This window comes from Trichogramma pretiosum, unplaced genomic scaffold (assembly GCF_000599845.2).
Source record: "Trichogramma pretiosum strain Unisexual culture from Peru unplaced genomic scaffold, Tpre_2.0 scaffold37, whole genome shotgun sequence".
Taxonomy (NCBI): Eukaryota; Metazoa; Arthropoda; class Insecta; order Hymenoptera; family Trichogrammatidae; genus Trichogramma; species Trichogramma pretiosum.
In genome coordinates this window covers 206,806-221,545 of record NW_019641622.1, presented here as the reverse complement: position 1 = coordinate 221,545, position 14,740 = coordinate 206,806, and the positions used below count along the sequence as shown (strand labels likewise).

Below are 14,740 nucleotides of genomic sequence, written 5' to 3'. Positions count from 1 at the left end.
TCGTTGTTATTGATCGTTACACGATTATATTTACAAAAAAAAGTTTAAATATATGCGTATAACATAAGAGTATTGGGTATTATACTGTGTGCACTTGGTTGTGCAGAGCAGAAAATATATTTAATTTACAAAAAAATTCTCTGTATTTCTCTATTTTTCTCATTTACCTTCACAATATATGAACATAAACAATATAAATAATTAAACATTTAAATGAATAATTAGTTATCATTATGAAAACATACAAATAAATAACAACAATATGATATCAAATTGTTTGGTAAATAAATTTTTTTTTAATATCAACGTCTTGACTGCTTTCAATCGATATATCTCTCAACATGATAAAATCCTTTTTTTTAAAGATACAATAATAATTATATACTGATATTTTTACAGCGTATATAGATGCGCGAAGAATTAAATATAATAATAATATCTCAGTTTTCATAATCGAGGCATATATTATGATTCAATTGGCTAACAGATGCAAATAAACACTCATGAATAAAATTAAATTATTGGACCCATTAAGCGCACATTGCACTGTTGCATCGATGCAATTCAGCGCCTTTGTAAAATGAGCGTATTTCATATAATAAGGCACGTTACAGATGTGGAAATGAAAACATTTAGAAAGTAATAAGAACGATTAGCTTAAAAACGATTAAAATGAATTCTTCGTGTTAGACAAAACAGGGATTATTCAGCTTTTGGACGGATCGCTGCGTTTCGAAGTACTCGGGCACTTTTGTTTACATATAATTAATATCAAGGAGACCATCATAGGAATTCGTTAGTGGACGATTACATTACATAGATGATGATGATGATGCGATATATATATGTATATGCAATTAAAATTAATAATAATAGTAATTATAATTATAATAATAATATATGTATGTACAAATTGATATGGAAGACGCGGAAGAGATTAAAAATTATGTCGAGCCTTCATTGGTGGCCGGGCGACGAGAGCCGTCGCGCCGGCTGGAATGGATTCTGCAGCAATACGGGAGAGCACTCGATGACCCTTAGGAGCAGCGCATCGATGTAGTCCTCGAGGTCATGCAGGCGCTTCTTCTTGTCGGCTACGTCGAGTTGAAGGTTCAAAATCAACTCGATCAGATCCTAAAAGAATACGGGAATCGTGTCAAAATTAGTCAGGGTATAGGGAGTCTTGCGAGGACGATGCACGCGATGAGAGAATTAACGCGCTATCGAGAAAAAGAAACGGCGCCACGCGTAACATCGGAAGAACTCGACGGATCGATTCGAGCGTAATAGTCATGGCTATTTTCGAGCTAAAAAAAAGAGGAAAAAAATCGACGTCGGTGAAAGCTCGTCGCAGTAGGCGCGCGAGTTACGCATGCAAGACGAGCAGGAAGGAGAGTCCGTACGAGACACCTACGAAACGATATTGCCGTTTATAGCTAGGCGCGCACGGCTGCTATATAAATGTATTACTGCAAGATTAGCCCGACGATCAGCGACGAAAAGAAAAAAAGAGAAGGAAAAATCGCGAAAGAGTCAGCCTCAGCTATCCACCTACGCGTAACGCGAGCGGCCGCGATCGAGATTCTCAGTTGTTGTAAGAATTATACAAGAGAAAGCCGAGCGCGAGCGACTTACGAACAACTGAAAATTTCTCGAATCTCCGCGGAGCGACAGTTATGCGGAAAATGCGAGAAAATCGAGCGATCGTTTCTGCCTTAACGCATAGTAGCCAACGCTGCGCACTTTCGCTGTCTGGGCGATTTCCTCCCATTTGGGAGTTAATCGCGAATTGCTAAGCTGATACGAGCACAATTTGTTTCGGCCTCCGTAAAACGAGTTTTTTTTTTGTTATCATTCGTCACAATGATACCAGCAACCGAGCACACGCGTAGAGCACAGACAGCAGACGAATGAAATCGCTGTGAATCGGGACACGACGTACGTGAGCCATGCGGTATTTACCTCTCTGGACTTGCCCTCGAACTGCTCGGCGAGCTCGCGCGGCAACTTGCCCGACTGAGAAATCAGGTCGTTGGTTCCCAGGCGGGTGTTCTCCTCGCCGCCGATTATTATGCGCTCCGACGAGAACTTTTGCTGCTTGTCTTTCTTCTTGTTGTCCAGCTGCTTTTGCACGAGCTGCTGGTGCAACTGTTCTCTCTGCTTGTCTTTGTTGGATTTGATTTGCTGCTGCTGTTGCTGCTGTTGTTGCTGCTGCGTAGGCGTTTGCGGTCGTTGTTGCGACTGTTTGTTGCTCGTTTCGCGCTTGGAGTCCGCCACGGACGTCAGCACGACGTCGGATCTAGGCCGAGGTATCGGTGACGGTACGACGTTGTTGCGAGATTCGCTGACTGGTCCGCTGTTACTCTCCGTAGTCGAGTCCTCGACTGACACTTTGGGACTCATACGCTTCTGGTCCCACCTATTCAAACGAATCAAAAAACCACATGAATATGAATTTTTTGAGACAAGTAGCCGATAGATAATGATACAATACCTTTTTAAGGCATTACTCGTTTGCATCCCATAGAGTTTTTGGCCCCACTCATCTTCCTGTTGCTTTTCGAGTTTTCCTGTACCAGGGCTGCCTCCGTTGCCGCTGTTGTTCAACGCAAAGCGTGGTGGTTTGGAAGGAGGCAAAGTGGCCGATCGATTCTGCTGCAGTTTTTCGTTCTCGGTTTGCGAGAGGTTGGCATCGGAAAACCTGGCCAAGGGTGATTCGGTGCGATTTCCCTCGGTGAGCTTTCGGCCGCTCCTCGGTGTCGCCGCCGAGTTGATCGACGAGGTCGAACTCTTGTGCGACAGATCGTCAAACTGCAAAGGAGAATTATTGTTATTACCTGGGTAGATCGACGTAAGTCAACTGGCGGATAATTAGTGTTGTTTGTTTTGTCGCTCACAGTGAACTCGTCATCGTCCTCGTCGCTGATGACCCCGGGATCCGCCTCGCCGTGCTCCTGACCGGCTGTTCTCGGCCTCAGACCTCTGACGACGGCCGGGAACTCACCCTCGTCGCAGATGTCGTCGAGCTTGTTCTTGCTGCGGCTCTTGCCCGATACCTTATGGCCGATGGACTTGGCGAGCTTCTTCAGGCTCTTGCGCTTCTCGATGCTGGCGATGCTGAGCAGACTGCCGCCGAAGTTCTGGGCCTTGGACGAGAGCTGACCTAGCGAGCTTTTGTGGCGCTCCTTTTTTGTGAGGTCGGACAGACTGCCGGCACCTGCCTTTACGATGAAACCCACGCGCACTTCGAGCTCGCCCCGTTCCTTCGTTTTCTCTTTGCCGGGTTTGCCCTCCAGAGTGAACCTGAAAATCATCATCCAGTCAGCTATAAAGCGTTTCCAAGTTTCGCTCGTAAAATCGTGAGCAAACTGCGTCATTCGCGCTCCTGACGTTTGAATTTCAAAGAAATTGAGACAAATACGAAAAATTGCGACTGGTAACCAGGCAATGCAGCCATTGAGCGACGTACAAACTCTGGTTAAAAGCGACGCGAGGCCAAACGTGACTCGAGTGGCGTATACACACAATACAAATCTATATGCATGCACAAACGCGATAAATTTGCGTACATTGGGCTGCTGGTATCATGTGTCGGCAATTATGTTGTCTGCGTCTCGTCGCGGAATAGTTAAAATGATGCGCTCGTACATGGAAGAGTCAAGACAGGCGCATATCAAGTAAGAGCAAAGAAAAAAACACAATGATTCCTTCTTCCTGTGCTCGAGTCTTGACTTTCTCGTTTTCATTATTTCCATTTCTCCAGTCTTGTTCGAGAACAGAATCAGCAACTATATTTCGAATTGAAATAATTTTTGTCAATTACCATCGGTTTTTGGGCATCTCGTAGATGTCGAATTTGGCCAGGGGTATGCGCACAGTGCCGAGGAACTCATCGCCGATGAAGTTGCGATGTAGCACCGTGAGCACAATCTCGGCCGTGTTGCCATGCTCGGGTATTCGCAGCTCGCACTCCTCGTGCCACTCGACATTCGACGTCGCTTTTTCTTTGACCGACGTCTGGTACTTGTCCTTGCCCAGGCCGATCGTCACGAAGCAGTCGTTCGTTTCTGCAATCAGCGCATTTTTTTATAAAAGGCCCTTGGCGTGTATATAAACGCCACTTGAATGATATTGTATAATGATATAAAGTGCGTGTGCATATTACTGTGTACGCGAGCCATGCAGCCGCTTCAGTTTTACGATTGTTCTTGCGTGACCTGAATCACGGTCTCTCGCTCGACGAGAGCTGCATCTCGCGATCTGCTACCATATACACATGTTGCTCATACGAGTTTGTGTATGCATTAATTTCCTTGCGTTTCTTTAGAAAGTTAGCGCTCCCGCGCGTATATAATATGTGAACGCAGCAGCAGCGGCATATACATATTATACATATCATATAAAAGATACCGACTACTACGTCTGCAGCACACGCTCATCCGTAAATATATTACATTTCACATGTAATTGCATTTAGCATTATTTCGATTTGCAGTCGAGCTTGAACGATATTATTAAAGCCGTTGCCGAGACGAGCTCTCGATCGCGAAATATGTTTCTTCTTCTTTTGTGTTTTATCTTTTGCTCTCTGTATACTATATATGTCTTTTGAATGACTTGGTGTCTATCGTCGATTTTTTATGTCACTTTCAAGTGGCATTGTCATCGTTTTTCGAAATTTACGCCTTTATCTGTTTTATTGTATATATTTCATAAATTATATATTTTACGCGCGCAGCGATTAACGGTACGCTAAAAATTATTTTTCTCGTTAATTGGAAAAAAGATAAAGCGATTCGAAAGTTTTTCTCGCGATCGCGCTTATCGTCTTCTTTTTCTTTTTTTTTCTTCTACATATTCTACGCTCGAAGGGGATTGAAAATGAAGTTTGTATAAATTTATTTAGCGAGTGTATCTTTAATATAAACCAAAGAGGCTACGTTTCTCGCGCTTATCACTATAAATATCTATGTTAATATACGGTCTCGCGCGATTAAGAAGACAACGCTACGAAGCTGACATCATCGTAATTTTTTCGGCACTCAACGCGAGATTAGAATTGCCGCGAAACGACGATCTAATTATCAAGAAGCGAAAAAAAATGACAAACAAATAGTTGTAAAAGGCTGATGAGTAATGCTTCAACGATATCGCATTATGTGTACAGATTAAATGCGTTACACGATACACATGCCACACGAAACTGTGACAATACGCCGCGTAAACGGAGAAATGTCAAGGTATGCGCTGTTCGGTATACGCGTGTCGCGTGCCGTGCGATCTGCTGTTCTGCATGTACGTATACACACGAGCGTCTAGGCAACACAAGTGTCGTATCTTTTTTTTGAAAAGCTCATCAGTTTTTTGAATAGGCTCCGCGACAACGACGACGATAAATAAACAGGCGTAAGCATATTTTGTATGTGTGTCAGAGATTGCGGCAGACTTTTCGCGAAAGTCGCTGCTGTAGTACACTGCTTATGCACATTACACATGTGTATACACGAATCGAAAAAGTATGTCTCGGTCAACGCCAAGCGATACATGTGTCCAAGCGCAGCAGAACTTGCAATGCGCAAGCTGGCTCGCGTACAAATAATATAATCGCGCATAATGTACGATGTACGTAAATATAAACATGTAAAAAGTCGTTTTTTTTGTACTCACTGTTTTTGCCCTTGGTTATGAGGTTTTTGGCTCGTTGCACTGTAATTCATATAGATATCAATGCATGAGACGCTGCACATCGTTTATACAATTTAATGCGAAAAAATTCATGACACAATGCGTATTATATGAGGATGAATCGACTATGGATGTGTATAGTTTGTACGTGCCTCGTTTTTGCTAGTAAATAGAAAGAGCGAGAGAGAGAGAAAGAACAAGCTATGACAGAGAGATCGAGAGACAAGAGTGGGGAAGAGAGAAAAGGTATATAGCATCGGTTCGCAGCTGGTTTACGGGACTTTTCGTCATATATAAGCCGTAGCTGTATATAGGAGCAGCAACAGCAAAACAATGTACTCGCGACTCATAATCATTTGGAATTTACCGAATGTTTCGTAACGCGCAAAAGGTTAGAGGCAAGAGTCTGGAATGTCAAAACGCGAGACGATCTCTTCTTTCGTTTTTTTCTATCCATCGTCTAAGCTTTTCTCTCTCTCTCTCTCTCTCTCTCTCTAACACACAACGCTATTTATATATCGATGATACGCGCGACTCCGTGTACGAGACAATGCGCGACGACGACCCGGATGTGCTGTCATTTTTTCGCTATTAAAAAACATGCCAGTGACGTTGCTGAATGATTACTCACCGACCACTTGTACGTGCGTAGGGCTCCACATGTCGAATCAGGCCCCCCCGTATCTATATCACAGGCACACCACACGACTCGGTAGAGGATTGTCCGCAGCTGGTCCGCGCTGCGATCTCGCCTCGGTATTTATTAATAACAATAACATGCATCTAGAGCTCTGCTGGCCACATAGTTGATATACACAGTCACATCGGTACACACATGCACGGAATAGAGAAACGACAGAAAACACAGAGAGAGACAGGCAGACGGGCGGGCGCGCGCGCACCTTATTTTCTCAACGAGTTGGCTCGCTGCTGCTACGACTGCTGCTGCTGCTGCTACCGCTGATCCGATGCAAGCTTCGACAATGACGAATTATAACGTGTATATATGTGTGTGGGTGTGTGTGTGTATACATGCACGCGCGTATGTGTGCGAGTGTGCCATGTAGCGAGCTGTAACGAGCTGAAAAGAGACGAACGACGCGCGATGTACGAGCGAGCGAGCGAGAGAGAGAAAGAACAACGGAGGATGAGGCGGCGGCGACGCGCGCAGCGCAACACCTCGAATCGGAGCTCGCGAGCTCAGGTGTGTAGATCGGAGCACGAGGTGCCCGCTCCAATCGCCAGTCGCACTTATACAGCTACAAAGCGTTCAGCTATACTAGCAGTTCGGAGCTCGGAGTTCGGTCGCCCGGTACCAAGCGCGAACCTGGTAGCGCGGAGAAATCTCTGCGCGACGATCTAATCGTTCGCTTATGAATAGTCACGCTCGCTCGTTGAATTTCGTTGCGATCGAGAAAATGACATTCGAGCGTGAAAAAAAATACGAATTCTGCAGCCTTTTAAACTCTCGATAGTAAACACAGAGAGACTTTTAAACCGTGCCGCGCACCAACGTAGTAGTAGCAGCTCTTGGTCGGCTAATAGGTTTTCTGAAAATCCCACAGGTGGTCGCGCGCTCGACTGCGTGGCGCGATCTCGTGCGCAACCGATACACGATCGTCTACTTGTATAAATTGTACATCGGATCGTTTGTTATTACATGTCCTATACAGCAAGACTATTAAAGAAGTATAAAATGAGAGAGAGATGGGCCGATGGAACAGTCCCCCCTGCGTAGAACGGAGCCGATGGCTCGAGTAAGCTATACTCGCGCGTCTGCTCCGATTTGCTCGAGATCGGCTACTCGCACGAGATGACGGTGGCGAGTATACATAGCGTGTATTATAATTTGTAATGCAGAAACTGGTCGTCGATCGAGCGGCGCGTCTTCGGCGTCGTCGTCGCCGCATATCTCTGTTTCGCGAACGGCCTGCGCGCGATAAATGTATTAGCTCTCTTGCTCGGGCCCGCGCTATAGACACTCGAGCCCGATTTCTGTGTGTATAATATACTTGCACGTACGAGAGGGGGATCGGTCTCTCTCTTTCTCTCCTTCTTGCGCTGGTATGTAGTGCAGTCTCGGCGTGTTCGCGAGCGAGTGCGAAAGAGAGAAAGAGTCGCGCGGCGCTGAGATATCCGAGCGAGTGCGAGCGAGAGTGCCGGAGTGTATGGTATAGTTGCATGAGGGAGCAGCACAACACACAACGCACACACTTACGTACACGGATAATATTATATATCGCCGGAGTGCCTGAGTATATACGCCAGCGAGTCGGAGAGGCACAGCAGCAGCAGCAGCACAGCACGTGTGGTTACAGGCGCTCCGATGTGTCGCGCTCTCACTCGTCGCCGCGAATTCGCGCAGTTCTGACGACTCGCTCGCGTCAATTGTATCGTGCATAGTACACCTTTTGCGAGGCTGCCTTCTTGCCTATCGCAGTGCGAGCATAGCAGCTGTGCGATCTAGCAGCCGAAAAGTCAACAAACAAACGAAAAAGAGTAATACCGTGCGCGCGCGTGTGTGTGCCGAGCATAGAAACGATCGCTGATCGGGGCGCAGTCGGATACGCGCCGCAGGACCTTCGCGAGTGCGTGTGTATAACATATACAATCTCGAGTCGCTCTCGAGAAAAAGAGAGCCAAAGAGAGACGAGTCTCGAGAGTGAGTGAGACAGGGAGAGCCCAGAGCCCAGAGCCCAGAGAGAATCTGCGAAAGAGAGAGAAAGATAGATCCAAGAGAATGGAGCACCAAATTCGCGAGCAGCAGCTGCCGTGCGCCCGACTCTGTCACATCATCAAGTGGGAGGACTTTGACGGCTACGGCTTCAATCTGCACGCGGAGAAGGGCCGCCAGGGCCAGTTCATCGGCAAGGTCGACGAGGGCTCGCCCTCCGAGGCGGCGGGTCTGCGCAAGGGCGACCGCATAATCGAGGTCAACGACGTCAACATCACCGGCGAGACGCACAAGCAGGTCGTCGAGCGCATCAAGTCGCTGGCCGGCGAGACGCGGCTCCTCGTCGTCGACCAGCAGGCCGACGAGTACTTCAAGACCAACAACATGCCGATCAAGGGCTCGATGCCCGGCATCAGGAAGCTGCGCACGCCCGACAAGAGTCCGCATCAGCTGCTGCAGGAGGAGCGGGACGCCGCCCTCGCAGCCGCCGCTGCCGCCGCCAACAACGCCGCCGCCGCGCCCAACAAGCATCGCAACGGCCACCAGGTGAGACGGATCGAACGAGCGAGAGAAGGCCGAGCACGAGGCGCGCGTTCCGTCAGGGCCCCGACTCCTTGTATACGTTAACGTGTATCTGCGTAGTTGACCCCCCTCGTATACGTGCGATAATTGCGGCCCCGTGCGCGTGGATCGTTGCCTCTGAGTCACGAGCTCGATCGAGAGCCGCGTAGCGGCGAGTCACGTGCGCCGTGCATCCAACCCCAAAGATGCCCGATAGTCTCTTCCATTCTATAGAGGTAGGAACTTTTCTGGACGACCGGTTGGCGTGTGCGCGTCCTCGCGCTCCTCTCCTACATAGTCGTCCCAACGCATCCTCGCGATTGCCTACGGGAATCGGGACTCGCGAACGATTCGAGCGATCCAAAGACGATGGCCTTGTCGGTGCGATCCGCAGGCAGCGCATAAGGCGCCTGAGGTGACGCAATCGGCATGCTCCACGGCGGCAATTTAATTCTCTCGTATATATACAGCGCTAGCTCGAGCTAATAACCGCACGAGCCGAGTGACTGTCTTCGGAATTCGCAATAATTCGGTAATTTGCAGCAGCAGCAGCAGTGGCGTCGATCGCTCGACTCGCTCGGATCGCACGGGCAGGGGGGAGCCTTGTACTCACTGACGCACGCGACTTTTTCCCCGCAGAACCGCGACAACGACTATACGAAAATCCTACGAAATCGAGAAGCAGGAGAGAAAGTTTGCGCGCTCGATCGCGCGCGTACTTGCCTACATAATAATGTTGATAAATGCCCATTTCGGCGTACACCTTATACTCGCTACTGCTGCTGCTGCTGCTCGGTTTCTCTTATCGAACCACCGCTGCTTTACAGCACTCACCGGGAATTTGTCCACACGCATACATATATACACACAATCGTTAGATAAGCATCTCCGGTACTTGCCTATGTATGCACGTATATATTCCCATTTTTTCCTCGTGTGCGTGCGAACCCGCTGTCTACTTAACTTACCTGCTGCTGTGCACGTATACAGCTATACGGAACGTATTCGTGCGTGTGTTTACCTGTCACCGACGAGCTCTCGTGTCTTTTCGCTTTTTAATGCAAACACACACACACACACACTCACACTGCATTGAAATATCAATGTTCTGGCAGTTCGGTACAGCCGACGTATGTACGTATATCATGCGCCGCAAACGCCGCTAGTGCAGCTTATGCAATTGCATTTTCAATTTATGGTGTATTACAGCTGCAGATCGAGCGCGCTAGGTTCTTTTTTTTCGCGAGTTATTGTTCAACGCGCGCGCGAGTACGCGGCTCAAGGCTGCAACGGTCCGTTCTCATTGTGTTTTTAATTGTAATTGTTATATAGCGTTTCTCTCCGTGACTATACTGCACGGCTCTCGTCGCGACCGTCGTCGCTCGTATAAATAAAGTCGCGATTTTCAAGAGAAGTAACGATAAACACGAGCTCGTTCGGTACACTATAGATACGATTTGCGCGCGCCTTTTTTCAAAACATCCCGAATCCCGCGCGTCGACAAATAATTTCCGTGCCTAATTTATCGATTTCACTCCAGAGACCAATTGAACGGGATAAAAAATGTTGCCTCTTTTCAGAACTCGAGCATGAACAGCGACAGCCTGTCGAACGACTCGAGCGATCACCATCATCATCAGCATCACAGTATACACGACGAGTACGGCAACGGAACGTCCCGAATGATCCAGGACGAGGACGCGACGTCCGTCAAGTCGTCCGTGAGCGGCAACAGCAAGCACGAGCAGCAGAGCGCCACGACGACCATGTCCTCGCCCTCGCAGCTGGACCTCTCCGTCACGGACTCGCCGAGCAGCGGTGCGGGCACGACGACGACGACGACGACGTCGACAACCCTGAACCTCGGCATGAGCGCCAAAGAGCTCAGAGCTAAACTGGCTCAGCGCAAAAAGTACGATCCCAAGAAGGAGTCGCTCAATTTCAAGGATAAATTCGATATCGTGCAAAAACTTTGAGGCGGCAGCAACATAAAAACTTATCATAATGTACTCGCGCGCGCCATATTATATAGATATCATTGTGTAAGATCGATCGATTCGCGTTTTCTTTTGCCTGCGCCGTTTTCGGGCGGGAGAGGAAAACGCGAACGATCACGTGTATTACATGGACGCGCGAGCGCATTTTTTTCGATCATCGCTCAGTCTTTGCCGTCGTCGTCGTCGTCGTCATCGTGATTGCATGCAGGAAGTGCGCGACTGGCGGCTAGCCTTTTCTAGTTGTTGTTGCTTATTGTGTAAGTAGTGCGTATAACGATACATCGCTCCGAGTATCGAGATGTACGGTGACTCGTTACTTTTTTTCCGTTTCTTCGGCTGCGATCTTTAGCAGCTTGAAAAAAGAAAAGAAAAAGAAATGTCCGAAATAAAGAGCTAATGAATCGCTGTCGGCGATCGATCGATCGATTCCAGCACCGAATCTCGGACTCCGTGGCGTGCTTATTAAGCTCGCGATTATCGCCATCGCCGCCACCGCCGCAAATACAGCAGCGATTATTACTCGATTATATGTACGCGCGCGGCTTATCAGCCGATTGGCCATATAACTGACGTACTTATTATACGTGGCTCGCTGGACTTACGCAACTCCGCTCGGTTTCGCCAATTATCAAAAGATCTAGCACCTGCACGAGAGATCGCTATATATATTGTATCGTGCATGTGTGTATAGGAGCACTAGTACGCTCTGTGTCCGCGACTGCTTCGATACTTATACACACACACACATGTGCACGATACACATAACACGCGATTCGGATTGCCGAGTCTCGAGCGCGCGCAATACGATTGCGACGACGACGACAGCGACGATGCATATGAGTGGCGACGACTACACGACGACGACGACGACGATCATGCGCGTCTGTTTATGTGCAACATGTGTTTAATATGTGTCATCCTGATACAGGTGCGTGTCATTGTGCACACGCTTACACATGTAGCGCTGTCGAAAATAGCTCACCTGTATCGCCGCGATCATTCGCGCAACGGCACCTCTGGAAAATTGACGCATTTTTTCCTGGCTTCGTAAATATTAGCGCGAGCACGTCAAGCTCGTCGTAAGACGTTTTTACACGGCTATGAGAACCTCTCGCCCGGGCAACGAAATTTTCCAATGTAATAAATTCCAATTTTACGCATGGTATATTGTAATTTCTACGATACTTCGTGAGCTTTTTTTTCCGTGAGAAAATTGAAAGCTCTCCGATGAGTAATCATTACGATGTTGCTATGTATTAACGAGAGAGTATATAAGTGCAATTTTTCGATTAATCTCTCAGTAATGTAGTGGAGAGTAACCGAACATTCGTTAATGATGATTCGAGAAAGATATAAATAAAAAAAGCCACATCGCTATAATATCGCAATCGAGTATCGCGCGCTCTTCGTATATATTTATATACATGTATACAGACAGACATTCCTTTGCTCTGCAACACTTTCGATACATTCGCAAATTTTTTTACTCCTGAGATTACACATGATAAATGTACGTTATCGTCGTACGTTTCATCGGTCAAAACTCAAAACAAATTTTTATATTCGTTAATTAATTTCTGTCCGGATATTGAAGATCCTCGACCAAATTTCAATCGTAATAATTATTTTAATTATTTACAAATCATCATTATAATTTAATGATTATTAACTTTCAGTACCACTATTATTATTACTATTAATATTATTATTGCAATTCAATAAATGTAGTTTTTATTTTTTAAGATGTAAGTTGTCATATTGTACTTGTTAATCGTATTGTTACTGTATTATTGTTGATCGATTATGATATGTATTGTGTAAATAATGTGTAAGATGAATATTGTAATAAACGAAATTACACGCGTGCATAAAATAATAATGCATAATATGTACATTATGTGGCCACTTTTTAGCATCACATCGCAAATGCTTAACTTTGACAAAAACAATTATACTTATGTAAAAATACCGATACAATCGCTCGACTTTTATTATTCCACCCAAGACTTTTAAAATAGATTGAAAGAAGACCGAGGTGGGTATATAGAGTACATTGGCAGTTTATCACTGCTCTCAAAAAATGCCGTTTACGATCGCTATCGGAAAAGAACAAAATCTTATCGTTCGTAATTGGCCCCAAGTGATTTATAATAATATTCGACTGAAATCATCGAAACGGATCAAGCAGCTTTTTTTCCGTGGCATGTAAAAATAGCGCGTGTCAACAATCGGATCGTGAATGAAACAAAAGCGCGCGACACGTCACCTGGCACTTTTGAAATCACAAATGCAAAAATAATATAATAAACGAAATTCATCGAGCGTATAAGTAGCACCATGAGGCGGATAATGCGCTCGTGGCGTGTATTATATACGTTATCGTGCTGAAATCGTGTCGCTGGCTGCGATTGCGTTGCCCCGACGGTGGCAAGCGCCAACTTGCCGACCTGTTGTTGGTGATGCAACGAAACGCATTACACATACAGGTACCACACAGATGCAAGCATAAACCCATAAAGCGACACGAGCAGAATAAACGAATAAACGCCAGCACTGCATCTGACTACCGCAAGGAATGTAGGTACACGATGCTCCAAGCCAGAGGCACTGCAATTTCCTATACGCTGCAACCAACTTTATCACCTTTTATATACAGAGAAAAATGACAAAACAAATAGCCATTAAATAACGTCTGAGCTGGTAAATAGTGAAAAACTTTCACATCTGCAGCTATAATGACAATTGCAGTGGTTAGCAGCTGACGACGTGCATAACACCGACTGCGTGAAGCTCGATCGGTAATTTAGAAAATCACACGCAGCAGGTGACCTGCAAATCTGCAGCGCATCCTGTCTCCTACGTATAACAGTTCTCAGTAAATGACACATTGCGTTTTAAATTTAAAAAAATCTTTTATATTGGAATGTCGAACCCGCATTAAACTATGCAGTATATTTACCGAAACTAATTTTATTAATTTCTAATCTTCTAAACAGTGTGTAGCTTATAATTTTTTAATTAGAAATGTTCTTACATAAAGGTAAGTTCTTTAATTAAAATTCAGATTGAAGGCCGTTTTATATTATTATGTGCTTCAAAATCAACTCCTACCACATTCGGAAAATTGAATGAATTTTGAATGAATTTTGAATAGTCAATTCGCTGGTATCAAGATAAGTTCCACAGAATATATCAATCAAATGGTATACTTTATTAGTTTCTGCAACTTGATTCTTTTTTTTAGTAGATTTTGGTATTATGACTTTAAGTAGATTTTACTGTAAGTAATTCTATTCTATACTTCATTAGCGTAGTATTTATCAAAATATCGGCTAAAAGAACTATTACATAATTCCAATTTCACATCATTCATATGCTCATTATTTCAATTCACAAAATAATATTCTTTCAAACTTATTGATGCTTTTTTAGATTTAATTTATATTCTTTCACCACAAACGTGTAAACTAAAATATTTTATTTGTTTCTTTCGAGTAATAAAAATTTGGTTTTCATCATTACCTGGCATTAATAAGCATAATTTAATATTCAGCTTGATAACATAATTATCATTATGTATGAAACCACGTTTTTCGTGGTAATTAGATACTTAAATAAAAAATAAAAAATAAAAAATAAAAAATTTAATTTTGCGTCATCAACCGGTAAATTAGATTTAGCAACAGTTATATTACATTATCCGTAGCACAATGATGTATCTGCTAAATATCTCATAAGTTTCTACGAGCTTTTAACTTGTGGCGCCATCACGTATTTCTTAGCGAAAATATTTTCTTAAGCTTTTTAAACTTGTTCAATCAGG

General features: G+C 45.1%; 2 protein-coding genes across 2 annotated transcripts; one reads left to right on the top strand and one right to left on the bottom strand.

The window, feature by feature from the left end:
• Positions 1-124: 124 nt before the first annotated feature.
• On the bottom strand, positions 125-6,754 carry LOC106648796 (rab11 family-interacting protein 1). Its single transcript, XM_014365891.2, has 7 exons — positions 6,317-6,754; positions 5,668-5,706; positions 3,824-4,067; positions 2,898-3,303; positions 2,495-2,811; positions 1,963-2,419; positions 125-1,134 (listed from the first exon to the last, which is right to left on the bottom strand). Exons 1-7 carry the CDS (start codon positions 6,345-6,347, stop codon positions 958-960), a joined length of 1,671 nt encoding a protein of 556 aa, XP_014221377.1. The 5' UTR covers positions 6,348-6,754; the 3' UTR covers positions 125-957.
• A 996-nt stretch (positions 6,755-7,750) lies between these two features.
• On the top strand, positions 7,751-12,894 carry LOC106648808 (Na(+)/H(+) exchange regulatory cofactor NHE-RF1). Its single transcript, XM_014365911.2, has 2 exons — positions 7,751-8,905; positions 10,501-12,894. The coding sequence occupies exons 1-2, from the start codon at positions 8,426-8,428 to the stop codon at positions 10,894-10,896; spliced, it is 876 nt and encodes a 291-aa protein (XP_014221397.1). The 5' UTR covers positions 7,751-8,425; the 3' UTR covers positions 10,897-12,894.
• Positions 12,895-14,740: the final 1,846 nt, after the last annotated feature.